The following is a 22,462-nucleotide window of genomic DNA, read 5'->3' as shown; positions in this document are numbered from 1 at the left end:
ATGGCAAACAATTGAACAAAAAAGTGGATGACCGGAGTCAGAACATTATGTACATACGCACATTACTACCAAGCCTCCTCGTTCAATTCATATCACGAACAAAAACTCATATCACTAGCTATTTCTATCATCATATAATAATAAGTAAAATTTTGGTAATTAAGAAAATACGTTGCTTAGCAGCCTATCGAAGCAAAATAAAGCTAACAAAAAAACTTTTGAACAACTCGCCGACAAAAATCAAAAGCGAAAGGAAAGAATGTTGAAGTCTACATGAGCTGAGAAATGGACACTTTACTGGGCTAAAATTCTAACTAACTGCGAAACAAAAATTAAAGAAAAATCACGCAGAAGCATTCATCTTCAAGGAGCCAAACAGCAACAACTTCTATCGATTCGATAAATTGACGTCTACAATTTTACAGAAAAAGTATCTTGAAGAAAATTTTTTTCCGCTTGTTTAAGTATTAAGGATGTGAAAATGTCATGAACTTTTATTTCATTGCGAAAATAGGTCCATATTGTAATGTTTTACTGCAAACGGTTTAGAGTTTTTGAAAAAGTGGTTGCAGCTCAAAACGATATCCTGAACTCTTGCACCCTCAATGATATAACATCAGTCTTATTTAAAAGGTCCAAAGGAATTAAACTAGCACCTCATTGTCAACTGCAAAATCCAGAACAAGATTAAGAAAGGACAAAAGTAAAACAATTCCCTGCACATCTGAACAGTCGCAAAACTAATGCAGGCAAAATCAAAAAACAGCTGCTCACATTTGACGTTTCTTTGATTTTATTTACTTTACCAGATGATATCTATAGAAGAATCAATCACAGAAAATATACCGAGCAACAAAATTATTTTCGTAGTAGCAACAACCAATTGAACGATAAAAGTGCAAAAAAAGTTTTGATAAAAGCTGACGCGACGAAAAGCAGACCATTTTGATTGCAAGGCCTTTGAATCAAACTTCCATTAGCGTCCTCAAAAAAAGTTAGAGCTGTGTGGTAACTGTTGAAAGTTTTTCGATCAGAATAATCTCTTCGAAGCCGTATAATTTTTACGCACCATAGAAGTTTCCGTTAACAAAAAATATTTATGGTCTCTTTTGAGGTTTAATGCAGTGACTATACTCAAAGGCAGACATCACTTGCGTTCAAAAACCATTCAACATAAATTCTCTGAAAATTAATTCAAAAACTTTTCATTAAATATGATTGAAAAAATTAAATGCATGGTTACCAAAAACACAAAAACATACCCGGCAGATTGCCGCAAAATAGCTGCCGTTGATATCCACAATCCCAATTGGGATTGAAAACACAGAACAAAATGAAGATTCATTTTTGTACAAAAACAATTTTTAAGTGCGAGATCTTTTATTTTGTTTCGTAGATAGACATTCTCCTGTTCCTTAATGACAATATACAGGGACTATTATCAATAACAATAAGCATTAGAAATTGTAATTAAGACTCATAAGAACAACGTTTGAGTAGCACTTATCCCGTTTCTATTTTTGATTTTTTCTTCGGATTGCTTTGTTGAGCAACTGCTATTTAAACGCACTTTCAGCAGAATGAACGACGAATGAAACTGGCCTAAAGAAGTCAAAAAAATTTCGTGCAAAACATTGAACAAGCTGTGAACTAAGGTGAAGCGGAAAAAATTTCATTCGACGAATTAAAAAAAAGCAGGACAAGTTCTGAATTACAATCCAATGACACGACAGTTAACAGATTTACATAAAGAAATCAAATAAATTATGGCCCGATAATTAATATTTTACAGCAACGTCAAACTAAGACAGTCAACAACGCCCCTGACCCCAAAACTGAACAAAAAATGTTCAAAAATAATAAGAATATTTCCTTGTCCAAAAAAATTAGTGATTCAAGATTCTCTAATAATAAAATCAATTTTTGAACGTAACGACACTGTGCGTCCATAGAATGACTACATAATACAACAACCTCATGGGAATCAATGGCACAAAAGACAAAAACAAAAAATGATAAAATATAGTTAAAAATCAAAAACTTTCGTGGAAAACTAAGAGAACCTCATCACTAAAATTCAAAATCATTTACCACAACTTGTAAATTTTAAAAGTCAATAAAAATACTTCTTAGCAGTTCTAATGGCTGAAAAAGGGACAATAGAACAACAAAAGCAGGCACGATTCTTCAATTCACCTAAACCTTACAAAAACAAATGGTACCCTATTGAATGCAAACGTTAGCAGAAAGTTGGATCCAATAAATTTTCTAAAAATTAGGCCACACTAGGATATTAAGAAATGTAATACATTTGAGTGAACGATAAAACCACAAGAAAAACAAAAACACTTAAGACCAAAAAATCAATTTTTATTTTCTGAAGGCAAGGAGTCAGAATCTCAAAAACGATATCCTGAACTCTTGCACCCTCAAAGATATAACATCAGTCTCATTTAAAGGCTCCAAATGAATTAAACTAGCACCTCATTGTCAACTGCAAAATCCAGAACATGATTAAGAAAGGACAAAAGTAAAACAATTCCCTGCACATCTGAACAGTCGCAAAACAACTGCAGGCAAAATAAAAAAAAAACAGCTGCTCACATTTGACGTTTCTTTGATTTTATTTACTTTACCAGATGATATCTATAGAAGAATCAATCACAGAAAATATACCGAGCAACAAAATTATTTTCGTAGTAGCAACAACCAATTGAACGATAAAAGTGCAAAAAAAGTTTTGATAAAAGCTGACGCGACGAAAAGCAGACCATTTTGATTGCAAGGCCTTTGAATCAAACTTCCATTAGCGTCCTCAAAAAAAGTTAGAGCTGTGTGGTAACTGTTGAAAGTTTTTCGATCAGAATAATCTCTTCGAAGCCGTATAATTTTTACGCACCATAGAAGTTTCCGTTAACAAAAAATATTTATGGTCTCTTTTGAGGTTTAATGCAGTGACTATACTCAAAAGCAGACATCACTTGCGTTCAAAAACCATTCAACATAAATTCTCTGAAAATTAATTCAAAAACTTTTCATTAAATATGATTGAAAAAATTAAATGCATGGTTACCAAAAACAAAAAAACATACCCGGCAGATTGCCGCAAAATAGCTGCCGTTGATATCCACAATCCCAATTGGGATTGAAAACACAGAACAAAATGAAGATTCATTTTTGTACAAAAACAATTTTTAAGTGCGAGATCTTTTATTTTGTTTCGTAGATAGACATTCTCCTGTTCCTTAATGACAATATACAGGGACTATTATCAATAACAATAAGCATTAGAAATTGTAATTAAGACTCATAAGAACAACGTTTGAGTAGCACTTATCCCGTTTCTATTTTTGATTTTTTCTTCGGATTGCTTTGTTGAGCAACTGCTATTTAAACGCACTTTCAGCAGAATGAACGACGAATGAAACTGGCCTAAAGAAGTCAAAAAAATTTCGTGCAAAACATTGAACAAGCTGTGAACTAAGGTGAAGCGGAAAAAATTTCATTCGAAGAATTAAAAAAAAAGCAGGACAAGTTCTGAATTACAATCCAATGACACGACAGTTAACAGATTTACATAAAGAAATCAAATAAATTATGGCCCGATAATTAATATTTTACAGCAACGTCAAACTAAGACAGTCAACAACGCCCCTGACCCCAAAACTGAACAAAAAATGTTCAAAAATAATAAGAATATTTCCTTGTCCAAAAAAATTAGTGATTCAAGATTCTCTAATAATAAAATCAATTTTTGAACGTAACGACACTGTGCGTCCATAGAATGACTACATAATACAACAACCTCATGAGAATCAATGGCACAAAAGACAAAAACAAAAAATGATAAAATATAGTTGAAAATCAAAAACTTTCGTGGAAAACTAAGAGAACCTCATCACTAAAATTCAAAATCATTTACCACAACTTGTAAATTTTAAAAGTCAATAAAAATACTTCTTAGCAGTTCTAATGGCTGAAAAAGGGACAATAGAACAACAAAAGCAGGCACGATTCTTCAATTCACCTAAACCTTACAAAAACAAATGGTACCCTATTGAATGCAAACGTTAGCAGAAAGTTGGATCCAATAAATTTTCTAAAAATTAGGCCACACTAGGATATTAAGAAATATAATACATTTGAGTGAACGATAAAACCACAAGAAAAACAAAAACACTTAAGACCAAAAAATCAATTTTTATTTTCTGAAGGCAAGGAGTCAGAATCTCAAAAACGATATCCTGAACTCTTGCACCCTCAAAGATATAACATCAGTCTCATTTAAAGGCTCCAAATGAATTAAAATAGCACCTCATTGTCAACTGCAAAATCCAGAACATGATTAAGAAAGGACAAAAGTAAAACAATTCCCTGCACATCTGAACAGTCGCAAAACAACTGCAGGCAAAATAAAAAAAAACAGCTGCTCACATTTGACGTTTCTTTGATTTTATTTACTTTACCAGATGATATCTATAGAAGAATCAATCACAGAAAATATACCGAGCAACAAAATTATTTTCGTAGCAGCAACAACCAATTGAACGATAAAAGTGCAAAAAAAGTTTTGATAAAAGCTGACGCGACGAAAAGCAGACCATTTTGATTGCAAGGCCTTTGAATCAAACTTCCATTAGCGTCCTCAAAAAAAGTTAGAGCTGTGTGGTAACTGTTGAAAGTTTTTCGATCAGAATAATCTCTTCGAAGCCGTATAATTTTTACGCACCATAGAAGTTTCCGTTAACAAAAAATATTTATGGTCTCTTTTGAGGTTTAATGCAGTGACTATACTCAAAAGCAGACATCACTTGCGTTCAAAAACCATTCAACATAAATTCTCTGAAAATTAATTCAAAAACTTTTCATTAAATATGATTGAAAAAATTAAATGCATGGTTACCATAAACAAAAAAACATACCCGGCAGATTGCCGCAAAATAGCTGCCGTTGATATCCACAATCCCAATTGGGATTGAAAACACAGAACAAAATGAAGATTCATTTTTGTACAAAAACAATTTTTAAGTGCGAGATCTTTTATTTTGTTTCGTAGATAGACATTCTCCTGTTCCTTAATGACAATATACAGGGACTATTATCAATAACAATAAGCATTAGAAATTGTAATTAAGACTCATAAGAACAACGTTTGAGTAGCACTTATCCCGTTTCTATTTTTGATTTTTTCTTCGGATTGCTTTGTTGAGCAACTGCTATTTAAACGCACTTTCAGCAGAATGAACGACGAATGAAACTGGCCTAAAGAAGTCAAAAAAATTTCGTGCAAAACATTGAACAAGCTGTGAACTAAGGTGAAGCGGAAAAAATTTCATTCGAAGAATTAAAAAAAAAGCAGGACAAGTTCTGAATTACAATCCAATGACACGACAGTTAACAGATTTACATAAAGAAATCAAATAAATTATGGCCCGATAATTAATATTTTACAGCAACGTCAAACTAAGACAGTCAACAACGCCCCTGACCCCAAAACTGAACAAAAAATGTTCAAAAATAATAAGAATATTTCCTTGTCCAAAAAAATTAGTGATTCAAGATTCTCTAATAATAAAATCAATTTTTGAACGTAACGACACTGTGCGTCCATAGAATGACTACATAATACAACAACCTCATGAGAATCAATGGCACAAAAGACAAAAACAAAAAATGATAAAATATAGTTAAAAATCAAAAACTTTCGTGGAAAACTAAGAGAACCTCATCACTAAAATTCAAAATCATTTACCACAACTTGTAAATTTTAAAAGTCAATAAAAATACTTCTTAGCAGTTCTAATGGCTGAAAAAGGGACAATAGAACAACAAAAGCAGGCACAATTCTTCAATTCACCTAAACCTTACAAAAACAAATGGTACCCTATTGAATGCAAACGTTAGCAGAAAGTTGGATCCAATAAATTTTCTAAAAATTAGGCCACACTAGGATATTAAGAAATTTAATACATTTGAGTGAACGATAAAACCACAAGAAAAACAAAAACACTTAAGACCAAAAAATCAATTTTTATTTTCTGAAGGCAAGGAGTCAGAATCTCAAAAACGATATACTGAACTCTTGCACTCTCAAAGATATAACATCAGTCTCATTTAAAGGGTCCAAATGAATTAAACTAGCACCTCATTGTCAACTGCAAAATCCAGAACATGATTAAGAAAGGACAAAAGTAAAACAATTCCCTGCACATCTGAACAGTCGCAAAACAACTGCAGGCAAAATAAAAAAAACAGCTGCTCACATTTGACGTTTCTTTGATTTTATTTACTTTACCAGATGATATCTATAGAAGAATCAATCACAGAAAATATACCGAGCAACAAGATTATTTTCGTAGTAGCAACAACCAATTGAACGATAAAAGTTCAAAAAAAGTTTTGATAAAAGCTGACGCGACGAAAAGCAGACCATTTTGATTGCAAGGCCTTTGAATCAAACTTCCATTAGCGTCCTCAAAAAAAGTTAGAGCTGTGTGGTAACTGTTGAAAGTTTTTCGATCAGAATGATCTCTTCGAAGCCGTATAATTTTTACGCACCATAGAAGTTTCCGTTAACAAAAAATATTTATGGTCTCTTTTGAGGTTTAATGCAGTGACTATACTCAAAAGCAGACATCACTTGCGTTCAAAAACCATTCAACATAAATTCTCTGAAAATTAAATCAAAAACTTTTCATTAAATATGATTGAAAAAATTAAATGCATGGTTACCAAAAACAGAAAAACATACCCGGCAGATTGCCGCAAAATAGCTGCCGTTGATATCCATAATCCCAATTGGGATTGAAAAAACAGAACAAAATGAAGATTCATTTTTGTACAAAAACAATTTTTAAGTGCGAGATCTTTTATTTTGTTTCGTAGATAGACATTCTCTTGTTCCTTAATGACAATATACAATGACTATTATCAATAACAATAAGCATTAGAAATTAAAATTAAGACTCATCAGAACAACGTTTGAGTAGCGGTTATCCCGTTTCTATTTTTGATTTTTTCTTCAGATTGCTTTGTTGAGCAACTGCTATTTAAACGCACTTTCAGCAGAATGAGCGACGAATGAAACTAGCCTAAAGAAGTCAAAAAATTTTCTTGCAAAACGTTGAACAAGCTGTGAACTAAGGTAAAGCGGAAAAAATTTCATTCGACGAATTAAAAAAGCAGGACAAGTTCTGAATTACAATCCAATAACACGACAGTTAACAGATTTACATAAAGAAATGAAATAAACTATGACCCGACAATTAGTATTTTACAGCAGCATCAAACTAAGACAGAAAAAAAACGCCCCTGACCCCAAAACTGAACAAAAAATGTTAAAAAACAATAAGAATATTTCCTTGTCCAAAAATTAGTGATTCAAGATTCTCTAATAATAATATCAACTTTTGAACGTAACGACACTGTGCGTCCACAGAATGAGTACATAATACAACAACCTCGTGTGGGAATCAATGGCACACAAGACAAAAACAAAAAAATGATAAAAAATATAGGCAAAAATCAGAAACTTTGAAAACTTTTGTGCAAAACTAAGAGAACCTCATCACTAAATTTCAAAATCATTTACCACAACTTGTAAATTTTAAAAGTCAATGAAAATACTTCTTAGCAGTTCTAATGGCTGAAAAAGGGGCAATAAAACCACAAAAGCAGGCACGATTCTTCAATTCCCTTAAACCTTACAAAAACAAATGGTACCCTATTGAATGCAAACGTTAGCTGAAAGTTGGACCCAATAAATTTTCTAAAAATTAGGCCACATTAGAAGGATATTAAGAAATTTAATACGTTTGAGTCAACGATACAACCTCAAAAAAAACAAAAACACTTAAGACCAAAAAATATATTTTTATTTTCTGAACGCAATGAGTCAGAATCTCAAAAACGGTAGACAAGAAAGCAAGCGTCTAACTAGAATCAACGTTAGCAATCATTAGCCATCGATGAAATTTGCCGTTATTGGAATTAAAGTGATAAAAGAGCGATATTTACAACAAATAATGAGAAAACTAAAAAAATCAGTAAAAAACTTTTTTTTGAAAACGAAACGCGTATAGGTAAAAAAAACCACTAGAAATTGAAAAATTAAACTCATTTAGTTAGACCCCCTCAGCAGCCAATTGGATTTTTCATTAAGGAGACTAAGAGATAAGAAAAAAAAGGAGAATAAAAACTCAAAAACAAATCGATCAAAAAATCGATAATATTTCTTGAAAAGAATGAAAGAAAAAAGTTGAGACCTGTCCCTAATGAGATTAAATGACAACAAACGATGAAAATAGTTTCAGAACAAATAGCGTTAAATCCATAAAAACAACTAGCTATAAAGTCAAACACTCAATTAGGCTCATTTTTTCTTATGTCTATTGGCAACCAATAATACTGTCATTAGTGATACTGGGTTTAAGGAAAACAGAACTAATAGAACAAAAGTGCAAAAATCAAACTTTCAATAATACTTTATAACAAATAGTGTCAGCGTGTAAAATAGGCATAAGCGGCCCGTTGATGAGTTCAATCAATTACAGGTAGGCACGATTAGAACACACAAACGCACACACACACACACACACACACACACACACACATATATATATATATATATATATATATATATATATATATATATATATAAATCAAGCATATTAATAGCATTCAACAAAAGAAACAATTGAAACAGCAGTCAAATTTCCGCATGTGAATAGAAATTTCTTTCAAAAACCTGATATTTGTTCAAATACCAACTCCTCACACCACTTTGAAGGTACTTTGACGTGAAAAGCCAAAAAATTGTGGAACAGATGTTAAAAAAACATAGCCGCACGTATTCCGGAAAAGACTCGAAGTAGAAAGCTCACTAAATAACTATACACTATACATAATTATGCTCAGCCTTTGGAAACCCATCAGGAAAAATGACATCAGAAAACTAACACACAAAAACTGATGCCGCATCTGATAACTTTTAGTTGCGACGCCGAAAAAACTTGGTTGCAATTCCCAATGGCAAAAGACCCTGTAATATAGCCAGTGTGCAAAAAAATTTTACCACATAAAAACCAATCTGCAAAAATGGTTCATGAAGAGAAGCCAAAAAACAAAAATCTCTTAAATTAAATTCTCTTTAAACCAAATGAATTTTCCCAAACACTTTTCGTAGAAAAATTTTTGATTACATTTCGTAGTATACCAGTCACACACTTAACATTTGGCTCAGAAATGTTACATAGTCATTTTTAAAAATGCAAGGAACAAAAAGCCTGAAAATTTCAGAAATTTGTAAAAAAAAATGCAAGTTAAAAGTGCCCCGTTTAGCATTCAAGGCTTTAACAACCAGTATTCGTAGAAAATCTTTTTAAAGCTCTTCTCTTCTGCTTGGTCATTCGCTCATCCAAAGTGGCAAGAAAATTTTTAACAAAAACTAAGAGATGCAAAAAAATCCTGAAAAAGATTAAATTTGAATAATTCATATCAGTGAAAAGTGCCATGTCTAGCCTTCATATTTTTATAATAGCAGCCACGCCTTAGATTAGCTCTGTATAGGAAGTGATAGCGACAAACTACATCGAGACGTATAAAATCAGAAGGAAAAGAAAAATAACTCCAAATACAGAAAAAAATCGGTAAAAATTTGTTAAAAACAGCTCAAAATATCAACCGAACAACTAATATCACTCACACAACACCCAAAAAGAAAGTAAAGCAGCAAAATGGTAAAAAGCAGACACATTGAATGTAAGAGTGCAGCATTTGCTTCAGATGGTCAAACAAACTTACAAACACACTAGTAGTAGTTAATACAATTAATAGAAACACATTTGCCTCAAAAAATGGGGTTCAAACTAAAAAAACTGCTTTGAAAAAGCCGTATTTGATCAAAAAACATTTGCTCACTTAGCGAAAATTCTTTCACATCAACTTTTCTCGCTCTCAAACAACGCTATGAACAGAAAACCAATCTCTTCTCTCTGCTCTTCAATTTGTTCAACCGTTTGACGAAAACACTTAGTTTTCACATCCGGCATTCCGTTATACATCCTATTTCAAATACACGCCAAATAATTATCGATAGAAAAGACGCTCCACCAATACATCTCTTCAAAAAATAGGAGCGCTATAATAGCTGGCAGAGACGCCGAGGGCGACTTTTAATCAAAACTAAACCACAATCAATGAGCCTTAAGAAATTAGTTTTACATACCCTGAAAAAAAATCTATTGCTTAAAATTAAAAAAGCACTTGTAAAATTACCAAATATTAACCAAATTTACTAATTTATGTTTGAATTAACTGTAGAGCCCTATTGTATTCAACTCTCAGTATTTATAGAAAAACTTCCAGGGCTATTCAAAATTAAGCACAGTTTAGAGATGAATTGAAACAAAAATATAACTCAAAACAAAAAAAAGGTGCAAACATAGCCATCTAAGCCGGGCAAAACTCTCCCGCACGAATGGCAATGAGTTGCCTTAATGATCCTATTGGCCTTTCCAGAAACCAGAAAACTGTTTTTCAATTCATCAATTTTTACCTTCTCAAGCTGTCAACGGCAGAGTCGGTGAACCGTACCATTAGATTATATCAGAACTCTAAGGGACTTAATACTCTCTGGATTTCCCAGTTCATCACCTTAGAGCGTATAATATGTTGTAAATCGGACGACCAATTGGTCCCGCGAAAATTGCATAAAGGACAAAAAGACAAGATAAACGTGATTGTCACAAAATTTGCTTGAGAACAATCAAAGAATTTTGATGAAAACGATTGCAATATTGCGTTGAAATATCTCGTAAAACATCTGATAAAAATAACTTCCAGTTGTGAATCCATTAAAACTTGGTTGCGACTCCCATTGACTAAAGACCCTGGAATATTGATAGTTCTCAACAAACTTTTAGCATATGAAAGACGATCTCCAAAAATGGGTTCATGAAGACAACCGAGGAAAGGAACAGATGGCAATGGACAAAACCAAAACAAATTCTCAAAAAATTCGTTAATAAAAATGCAATTTCCAGCCATTGTTCTGACATAAATTTTAAAATTATTTCGTAGTACATAACAGGCGCACAGTCAAAGTTTGGCGCAGAATTATTAAATGGCAATTTTAAGAAATGCAGAGATAAAGCCTGAAAATTTCAGAAATTTGTAAAATTTATTCAGGAAATTATTAGAAAATTGCATTATTCATATCAGTGAAAAGTCCCAGGTCTAGCCTTCATTTTTTATAATAGCATCCACGCCTTTAAATTAGCTCTTATTTGAGTATTGATAGCGAAAAACTACATCGTGAGGTATAAGATCAGAAGAAAAAGACAAAAATTAATCGACAAACGTCGGCCGAATTGCTCTCAAACGACGGGCTGACTTTGTCAGTAGCTAACAACGGTTTAGTGAGAATAGCTTAGCATTTTTTCCAATTGCGTTTCCAGTATTAACAAATTCATGTTAGATTGCGCTATTAATTTGAATATGCGGTGACAGACGGTAGAGCGAAACAATTTTTCGATTCCGTGAAGTAAAAAAAATAGCAGGACAAATCTTGAAACAATATCCACTCTATTGAGTGAAAAACTGAAACTACCTTACCTGACCAGCAGACCAATTGCAAAATGCAAGCCAAAGAGAAAATCAGTTTAAGAAACTAAGAGAACATTAAACATAACCGACTAACGTCGGGCGAATTGCTCTCAAATGACGGCCGGGCGGTTAGTTTTGTCAGTAGGTAGGAACCGTTTCGTGAGGCCAGCTTTAGCTTAATTGAAGGGGCGTAAGTGAGCGCAGCCGAGGGGCGAGGCACCGGGGGGCTGATGGGTTGGCAACAGGGGGGCCTCAATCTCTAAGAACCGCCCTTCGCACCATAATTATAGGTCTGCAAAACAGATTCATTGAATCGCATACTTGAAGACTAATGAGCTGAAAGGCTCTAAGAGCACTTAAAGCCCACGGGGCTCTACATGTTTATCCCGTTTTCGAGGATGAAAAGTCAAAGGGGTCAGACGAAAAATTGGTCAAGCCAAAAATAGCATGAAAAGAAACCAACAGGACTCACATAATTGCTATAAAGTTCGTTTGACAGCAATTAATAACAACTCGAAACACAAACCAATCAAATTGAAAGAGAATTAAAACTACAAGAACAACTAATTTCACTCACACAACTCCCAAAATGCAAGTAAAGAAAGAATAAAAGGACAGAAACTGCTGAAAAGGCTTAAAACAAGGCATAGCAAAATGGTTAAAAAGCTGACACATTGAGTCCAAGAGTGTAACAATTGCTTCAGATGATCAAAAAAGCTTCCAAACACACTAGTACTAGTTAATACAATTGATAGAACACCTTTGCCTCGAAAAGATGGGTCTAAAACTAAAAAAACGGCGTTGAAAATTCCTCATGTGATCAAAAAAATTTTGCTCACTTAGCAAAAATTCTTTCACACCAATTTTTCTCGCTCTCTTTAAAATAACGATATGAACAGAAAACCATTCTCTTCTCTCTGCTCTTCAATTTGTTCAAACGTTTGACCAAAACACTTAGTTTTCACATGCGGCATTGCGTTTTACATCCGGTTGCAAATACACGCCAAACAATTATCGATAGGAAAGACGCTCCACCAATACTCCTCTTCAAAATAGGAGCGCTATTATAATCCCTGTAGCTTTGAAATAACTGTAGAGCCAAAATATAACACACATAGCCATCTGTGTCGGGCGAAATTCTCCCGCACAAATGGCAATGAGTTGTCTCAATCATCCTATTGCCCTTTCCAGAAACCAGAAAACTGTTTTTCCATCCATCAATTTTTACCTTCTCAAGCTGTCAGCGGCAGAGTCGGTGAACCGTACCATTAGATTATATCAGAACTCTAAGGGACTTAATACTCTCTGGATTTCCCAGTTCATCACTTTAGAGAGTATAAAATGCCGTAAATCAGACGACAAATTGGTCCCGCGAAACTCGCATAAAGGACAAAAAGACAAGATCAACGTGATTGTCACAAAATTTGTTTGAGAGCAATGCAATCAAAGAATTTTGATGAAAACTACTGCAATATTTCATTGAAACAACTCCTTCTTAAAACACCGAACTAAAACTACAAACATCATTTTATGGAAAGGAAAGTTCCAAACAAACCGTGGCAACTTTAAAAATTCCCTGCATTGAAATTCGGAACAGTAAACGCAATAATTAATTTTAAGATCTGCTCAGGAGCAATAAGTAGAAGCTCTGTTCAGCAGTTACAAATTTTGATTAGACTTTTTCAAACATGTAATCTACTCATTTTATAAACTCAAAGTAATCATGAGACGTGGCCTATTTATGTTAGACAAATTGCCTTCAAACAACCAGTGGTAGGTGTTTATAGTAGGCAGGTTATGCTCAACGATACTACGCTTATCGTCACTAAAGAGCAAGGAAAAAACGATAATTGAAAAAAAGCGGAAAATGCTATGAAAAAAGTTTTGAAAATGTAATCTGAAAGTTCAAAGGTTGCCTTTAACTATAAGCCCTCCCAGCTATTTCAATGAACAGTGCACTTCAGACGTTCATAAAGCTTTCGTAAAGTTTCAACAGAACTTAAATCTGTAGTTTGACAAAAAAAAAGTGGCATAAAAAGCCGGGTTCTCGAAAAATGGCTAAACTTTTAGGAGAATTTATAATAAAAGCTTTCATCCTTCATACCTGAGGGTCTTGGCCGGGCTTTGCTTGAGGTTTGGAGAATGCAGGCAGCGAAAATTTCTGAAACATAATAAATTACATCAGAAAGTACTTCCCAATTTTACATCGTCAGTTTAATTTGTTTAAAAAAACAATGTTTTTCCGCTTCACTTTTATGTCCAGCAACTCTTTGCGACTCAATTTATTACTTATCAGAAAGAAACAATGGTTTTCAAGCTGTACTTAGATCAACTCTTGCCAAGAAAAACAAGCATTGAAATAACAAATTTCCTAATTATAACAAATAAATTGAAAAATGAAAATATTGAACATTAAAAAAAATCTTGCACAGCTGCTAACGTAAAATTGAGACTTCCTCTATACGCGGTTCAATTTGATTTAAAAGATTTCTAATCGATTTCCCGATAAAATCGGGAATACTGACCGATTTGATGTTTGTGGTGAAAGTGAACACAGAAGAGAGGACATTCGTCTCATCGTATCTCGCGAGAGAAGATAGAGTACTCTCTAACACTGCGTCCAACTGAAACACAATCAAATAAATAACAAATAGCAGAAAACAATATACCCAGAAACTGCCAGCTCATATTCATCTTGCTTTTTGGAGAGTTGATCTTTTAACAACAGGTACTAGTCAATTGGTCGATATTTTTGAAGAAGAGTGGGTTGATTTTCTGAGAATGAGAGAAAAAAATGTTCACAATGAGTTCCCATAGGCGGCCTAATTTTGTTCAATATTTTTCAGTTGAAACCCAAACATTCAAAAATGAAGTGTTTATAGTGAACTTTTGCGCGTGTCATATACCTCCTCGAATGGCACTATCTGACCTATCATAAGAATATTTTACGCTCATCTTGACAAGTATCAAAGAAATATTAATATTTGTTTGTATATGGTGTTTTTTAAAACAAAATACGGCCAAGACATAAGGCAACTAGTCATAATTAAGCTGGGCTAAAACAGAGCATGCATTCAGTTTAGCCCTCAAACCCAACACTTTCTTTTCACGTGAATATTTCAAAAACTGATTGGGCCTGACCGCCTTCGAATTTTCGCATCCTATTACCACACAATTTGCCTCAAAGCTTTTAGATCAATAACTTTATGAAAAACAATAATTGACCATTCTTTTGTTACTCAGCGGCGTAGAAAAGGCAAGACAATGTCAGGTATACAGTGGTATATATTGAAACAATCAGTCAAATGAGGTTGACAGTTTATATTAGATTGAATTTAGAAGTATCTTACAGTGTCTAAATTCAGTCAGCACCTGATCATGAATAGTCTTTTATATTCTGTTCACTGCGTGTTCCTGTCTTCAGTATTCGTTCAGTTTTCAGTAAGACTAGATGATAATCAAGCGAATGTTCATTTAGCCAATAGAGAAAATAAAACAATACATTTTTATATTAGACCGGAAAATAATGACCACAAAATTTTCTGAGTATAAGAAATCTCAAAAATCGAAAACATTATAGTGTACAATTTTTTGCGTTGATATTTGGACTTGTTTTTTATATTCTGGACCTTATTCCATTTTATTGTCGAAAAATTTCCTGACTTTATAACTAACTTGAAGAGCGTTTCTGTATAGGCAATATTTTGCCAATTCTATTTCGAAGACACAATATTATATGTGTACAAACAGTGATACTAACATTATACAAATATTAAACATATTCATTACGGAAATTTTTGAAACAGTTGGAAAAAAGGTTTCCAAATTTAGTTCGCCCATTTTAGCTCTTTTCAATAAATTCTTATCCTCCTTAATGGCAATGGAAAATAACAGACAGACGACACAGAAAGTGAAGGGAGAACAAAGCAAACATGCTGCGATCAAAAGACAAATCACTTCACTTTGTAGGGTTCAATTTAAATGAAGGGTGCTTTGGGAAAAGAGGAACAAGTTATTATGGAAAAGGGGTGAAAAGCTTTTGCTATTTCTTATTTAGGGCGCTTCGTTATTGTGTTCATAACACCGAACACTCGAAGCGTAGAAAAACTTCTAAAATTCTAAAACTTGAAATGTACAAAAAATTCAAGAACGGGAAATTTTTAAAAACTTCTTCGTTATTTAAATTGATGAAATCTTGGTTTACAACCGATCATTGTTATTATTATCAGCTCAGTTCGAATCAACAATGGGATAATTCTCACTACCTTTTTTTTAAAAAAAATCTTTTACCGTAATTCTCCTGTTCTCGCTCCCAAATTTTTTCCATCAATGATTTACAGTCCACGAAATTAGACAAATAAAAATAAAATGTTCGCAGTGAACTTTTCATTATTATTTCACTTTCCGCTGTTTAAATAACGTGTTGGGATAAATTTTGTTCTGCATTTTCTAGAAACCCCAAGACAATTATTTTCGGTCTGAATAATGCAACAGCCGTTTTGTGTTACTGGAGCTGTTTTGTTTTCCCTGCTACAATTTAGGGTTATGCCAATCTTAGAGACAAAAGCATCACACTAGAGAGAAGCAATTTGCTTCATTGAAAGGCACCCAACTGTAGAGCCATTTAATCAGAGTGTGTTTTCTGGATAAATTAAAAGGTGACTTTTCAGTGAAAAGAGACGATTGAAAGAGAGCCGAAAATTTAATTAAATTATTAGTCGATAAATTTTGCAGCCAATTAAATTGCCTTCTGAAATGAGACTACCAAAGTCTCAGCCAATCAAAACGGAGTATTTGACAACTGAAATTTTAATATTTTCTAGTAAAAGAAATTGAAAGCGAATTAATAAACAATTATCTTGAAATTATTGCAGGCCATGGCCATGCCTCAGCGGCTTATGGGACTTGATATGAAACTATCACAACCGAACATGAGACCAATTAATCCACTCAAGTACTTTTCTTGGTAATCAACTAACAATTTAGGGTAATTAGAGGAAAATTTTTGCTTTCGGCTCTTTATAAATCAGGTCAGGTTTCGGCGCTTTCTAACGTCGGCTCTTTTTAACGTCGGCTCTCTTGTACGTATCCAAATGAAAATTACTGTGCAGCAATAGTTCAAACTTAACGTAGCAGATTTTTGCCGCATAAAATGTAGCGTTTTAATAGTCCAAAAATTCTAATCCAAACGCTTTAAAAATTGAGATCAATTGAAGCTTTTCATTTTCTGAATAACAACAAGGCTTATGCAAAAAATGAAAATTGAAAAAATGGCATGAAAAAATGAAAAAAAGCTCATGCGAAAAAAGACGCATTCAATTTTTTTTTTAATAATGTATACAAGATTTTTGAGCAATTAAGAATGATGCTCGAAAATAACCAAATTTTTTCCCTGCAGGCCTTTTCTAAACATCGGATCGTGAAATGAGCAGTTGGTTTCGATAGTCGAGCCTGAGGAAGGGCTATCGTTGGAAAAGGCATCACTTCCAAACTATATGGCTGTACTGTGACACAGGATCCGCAAATACGAAAAAAACTAAAAATAGCTTTGTGAGAACAAACGGACACAGTGCAAATGACAAGATAATAAAATAGATAAACTAATTTTCAAATAAATTCAAAACTGACAATTTGATCAAGTAGATCGACTATCAAAAGTTTTTTATTAGGTTAAAAATTGCAGCATAATATTTGCAGTAAGTTTTTGAAAATACCAAAACAAAAAGTTAGAACCAGTCTCTTATTTGGGCAAAATTTATTGATCATCATGCATTAAAACTACCTCGATCATCATTAAAAAATGGTAGCAAAATTGTGTAGAAAAATTTGTCTCTAAGGGTTATTATGTGCACTAAAAATAACCGCTGTAGAGTAAAGACAAGTTAAAAAAACACTTCACATTCCAGCTTTTAGCTAAATTTTAATATGCAAATTAAAATTTGGGTTCACAATTTAAACGAAGAAGTATTGCCGCAAGCAAAACTTGAGTAAAAATCTGCACAGAAAAACTGCTTTTAAACATTTAAAGATATAAAAAAGATCAAGCGAAAATTGATATTGACAAACTGCAGATCATGATGCCTCAAAGACGCCAAATTAAACAATATATAAGATTTCAGTGAAAAGAGGGCATAAGTGAAAAGAGCCTGATAGGACACTATCACAACAGAACATGAGACCAATTAACCCACTCAAGTACTTTTCTTGGTAATCTACTGACAATTTAGGGTAATTAGAGGCAACTTTTTGCTTTCGGCTCTTTATAAATCAAGTCAGATTTCGGCGCTTTTTAACGTCGGCTCTTTTCAACGTCGGCTCTCTTGTACGTATGCAAATGAAAATCACTGTGTAGCAATAGTTCAAACTTAAAGCAGCAGATATTTGCGCCATAAAATGTAGCTTTTTGATAATCCAAAAAATCTAATCCAAACGCTTTAAAAAATGAGATCAATTGGAGCTTTTCATTTTCTGAATAACAGCAAGGCTCATGCAAAAAAAAAAGAGAAAATGGCATGAAAAAAAGAAAAAAAAGCCCATGCAAAAAAGATGCATTCAAATTTTACAATGTGTACGAGATTTTTGAGCAATTAAGAATGATGCTCCAAAATTACCAAATTTTTTCCCTGCAAGCCTTTTTTAAACATCGGATCGTGAAATGAGCAGTTGGTTTCGATAGTCGAGCCTGACGAAGGGCTATCGTTGGAAAAGGCATCACGTCCAAACTATCTGGCTATACTGTGACACAGGATCCGCAAATACGAAAAAAATTATTAAAAATAGCTTTGTGAGAACAAACGGAACAAACGCGTAAAAATCTGCACAAAAAAACTGCTTTTAAACTTTTAAAGATATAAAAAAGATCAAGCGAAAATTGATATTGACAAACTGCAGATCATGATGCCTCAAAGACGCTAAATTAAACAATATATAAGATTTCAGTGAAAAGAGGGCATAAGCGAAAAGAGCCTGATAGGACACTATCACAACAGAACATGAGACCAATTAACCCACTCAAGTACTTTTCTTGGTAATCTACTGACAATTTAGGGTAATTAGAGGCAACTTTTTGCTTTCGGCTCTTTATAAATCAAGTCGGATTTCGGCGCTTTTTAACGTCGGCTCTTTTCAACGTCGGCTCTCTTGTACGTATGCAAATGAAAATTACTGTGCAGCAATAGTTCAAACTTAACTTAGCAGATATTTGCCCCATAAAATGTAGCTATTTAATAATCCAAAAATTCTAATCCAAACGCTTTAAAAATTGAGATCAATTGGAGCTTTTCATTTTCTGAATAACAACACGGCTCAAGCAAAAAATGAAATGAAAAAATGAAAAAAAGCTCATGCGAAAAAGACGCATTCAAATTTTACAATGTATACAAGATTTTTGAGCAATTAAGAATGATGCTCCAAAATAACCAATTTTTTTCCCTGCAGGCCTTTTTTAAACATCGGATCGTGAAATGAGCAGTTGGTTTTGATAGTGGAGCCTGACGAGGGGCTATCGTCGGAAAAGGCATCACGTCCAAACTATCTGGCTATACTGTGACACAGGATCCGCAAATACGAAAAAAATATATTAGGAATAGCTTTGTGAGAACAAACGGACACAGTGCAAATGACAAGATAATAAAATAGATAAATTAATTTTCAAATAAATTCAAAACTGACAATTTGATCAAGTAGATCGACTATCAAAAGTTTTTTATTAGGTTAAAAATTGCAGCATAATATTTGCAGTAAGTTTTTGAAAATACCAAAACAAAAGGTTAGAACCAGTCTCTTATTTGCGCAAAATTTATTGATCATCATGCATTAAATCTTCCTCAATCATCATTAAAAAATGGTAGCAAAATTGTGTAGAAACATTTGTCTCCAAGGGTTATTATGTGCACTATAAATAACCGCTGTAGAGTAAAGACAAGTTTAAAAAATACTTCACATTCCAGATTTCATCTAAATTTTAATATGCAAATTAAAATTTGGGTTCACAATTTAAACAAAAAAGTATTGCCGCAAGCAAAACTTGCGTAAAAATCTGCACAGAAAAACTGCTTTTAAACTTTTAAAGATATAAAAAAGATCAAGCGAAAATTGATATTGACAAACTGCAGATCATGATGCCTCAAAGACGCCAAGTTAAACAATATATAAGAACTAAGCGCCTTCGACCTGTAGGTCCAAAGCTTAGTTGTCTTATGTGGAACCCCACCCCCAGATTATCGTAACTATACCATAATGTTGGCTAAAATTACCCACAAATCTACAAACCACACTGATCAGTTTTAATTCGGGTATTCCAATACAGTACGTTATTGTTTAAAACACTATAACCGAAAACTACACGATCTGCCTCTGGAGACAAAAATGCCTCTTGCACACCTCCAAATAAAAGCTTGTAAACAAACTTTTCAATAGGCTTCGACAGTCAAAAACATCCAGCCAGAAAAAGTCAAAAATAAACGAAAACGTCGTAGTTAGTGTAAATGAGCGTATAAATAATACTTCAATAACTTCCAAATGGAATGACGGATACTTTTTAACATTTTAGAGATTGCATTTGAAAGAAGAAGCTTCCAATGGTAATAAGAAAATAAAGCTCTAAAAAAGTTTAAGGAAAAAATAACAGAGGAAATGCTCGAAAGACACGAACAAGTTCCAATCGACAAAACAGTTAAACAGTTACAGGATTTAAATATTTTTATTAGCATTTTTTAAGAACGCAACAAAGCGAACTGAGCTCTTTTTCCAAAACTTTTTCAAACTATGCACTGTTGATTTATTATTTGACAGTATTCACCAAAGGTTATCAAAGGTTATTTTAATTCACATGTTTGAGATTTTTTTTAAAAAAATGAAAACATCTAAAATTACAAGATGCAAAATAAGAAGTAAAACAAGCTTATCTATCTGTCTACACAAGCACATCTATTTTTTGAACCCAAAGTTGGCCAAGAGATTGAAAATCAAGAACGGAAAGTGAAGGAATTAAAGAGACAACAACATTCGCTCCCTGATCGAGGAACTTCAGATTTTTTGGCAGAATAATTCATTGAAGCAAAAAAACTGCGAAATCTATGCAAAACGTAGTGCTGAAACCTCAATCAGGGAAGCCCAATCAAGTTGTCGAAATGCAGCAGCAATCAAGGCTTTCGAGTTGAGGTACACTTATTCAAATTCAGTAGCGGGCCATATTCAACAGTAGACGAAACTAAGGCCCGTCTGACAAAAGTTATTAACTACAATTAGATTTAAGAAGATGCAATTTAACAGCTGCTGATAAATACCTTTAGAATGAAAATTAGTTATGTACCTCTAGTTGTTCCGACCCACTTTAGTGGGGGAGATATTATATAATCAACTGTTTTTTGTTCAGTCAATTTTCGCCGATCGATATATTCATCGTAGAGAATTTCTCGTGGTATCATTAGAAAGCTTGTCAAGCGTAGAATTTCAAAAAAAGATTTTTTTTTGAATTTTACTTTTCTCGAGGAGTTACAGAGGTTCAAAGAAATGTAAACGTGAGCCTAAGTTCCGTTGTTGTGTCCACATTTTTCGTAACTTTTGCTTAAATTTTGATCAATTTTTGCTAACATACGATAAGATTGGTAACGAAAGAATGACTGAAGTTCACATTTTTGCGGTCTTTCGCTAATTTAAAACGATATTTACTTTTTAAAAAGTAAAGTTTATTTATGATTTAATCAAAATTTTCGTGTTAGCAAGAAAACCAGTAAGCATTGTTTGAAACAAATGAGTTCTTCAACAGCCGCGCAGCAATAGCAAGGCCAATATTGGTCTCATCATTGATTTTCGCAAGAAAAATGATTCTGTTTGAATTTTGGGTCTGTCGCTTTTGAATTGTTATTTTTTGATGTATTTCCTCTTTTTTATGTAGTATGACATTCTGAATAAAGATAGCTCTCAATGATTATGTATGAAGGCATGAACAAAGCTAATGATTGATTTTAGTTAATAGCTAATTGCTTTCAAGACTAGGAAATTAATTGTTTTCAAAAAGTGTAAACCTATTTTCCAATTTTGACATTTTTGCTTTCTGTCTACTTGTTAAATATTTTTAATAAAGAGAGGTCCCATATTTTTTTCTGGTGAAATCCATGTCATTTGTCTGAACTTACTTTTTGTCTGACGCTTTTTTTGACTTTTTCAAGTTTTTTAGAAGAAAAAACAGACATTGAATTTTGGCCGTAAGTAATGATGGTTGTTTTAATTTGATTTTGTTTTTGGCTTGCCTTTTACTCTCGTTAATGGCAGGTATCATTGGCAATCTAATGTGTTATTGTTTTTTATAGTAGTTTCAGCTTAAAGCGATATTTTAAATGGATACACCAATTATTTTCGAACAATAGGTGATTTTTTGAAAGTTTTCTATTTCTTCCTCATTTGGACAATTAGCTCAACAACGTGGTTGAGCGGTGTCGGAACACTATGTGCAAAATCACATTACCGAGCGTCCTTGTTTATGTTTAAAAAGACTACTGCATTCGAGTAACTAAATAATTACTTACTTTTCGCCGAGAACCAAAATGATGAAAAATTTATTTTAAATCGCAATCGGCAATTTATTGATCTAAAAACAATTTCAGCTGTACTTAAATTCAACGCCACTTTGAACCTGATTAAACGCGCAGTTTATATGAAGCCTTCAATATCAACATTGGTGTCAGTACAAAATACTCAATGCCAATATACCCGATGTGAAAAAATGCCCAAAATGCGCTCAATAATTTATCCGAATGTTAAAATTACCAAAACGATTATTTTTCCAAATATTTAGCCGGGGAATTTGGCCATACCTCTCAGGTCATGGCCATGCCTCAGCAGCGCGTGGGACTCG

General features: G+C 33.2%; 1 protein-coding gene across 4 annotated transcripts in view; it reads right to left on the bottom strand.

Annotated features, from left to right (window-relative positions):
- Window positions 1-22,462, bottom strand: part of LOC142350566 (calcium-dependent secretion activator 2-like) — a 240,494-nt gene that overhangs the window by 20,808 nt on the left and 197,224 nt on the right. For all 4 annotated transcript variants that reach the window (XM_075402416.1, XM_075402417.1, XM_075402419.1 and 1 more), the window contains 2 exons: window positions 14,130-14,228; window positions 13,709-13,765 (listed from right to left, as the gene is read on the bottom strand). In XM_075402416.1, the coding sequence (XP_075258531.1) occupies window positions 13,709-13,765; window positions 14,130-14,228 (156 nt within the window). The remainder of the gene's footprint in view (window positions 1-13,708; window positions 13,766-14,129; window positions 14,229-22,462) is intronic.

This window comes from Convolutriloba macropyga, chromosome 12, assembly GCF_964194025.1.
Source record: "Convolutriloba macropyga chromosome 12, txConMacr16.3, whole genome shotgun sequence".
NCBI classification, from domain to species: Eukaryota; Metazoa; Xenacoelomorpha; order Acoela; family Convolutidae; genus Convolutriloba; species Convolutriloba macropyga.
This window is presented reverse-complemented; position numbering and strand designations above follow the sequence as displayed.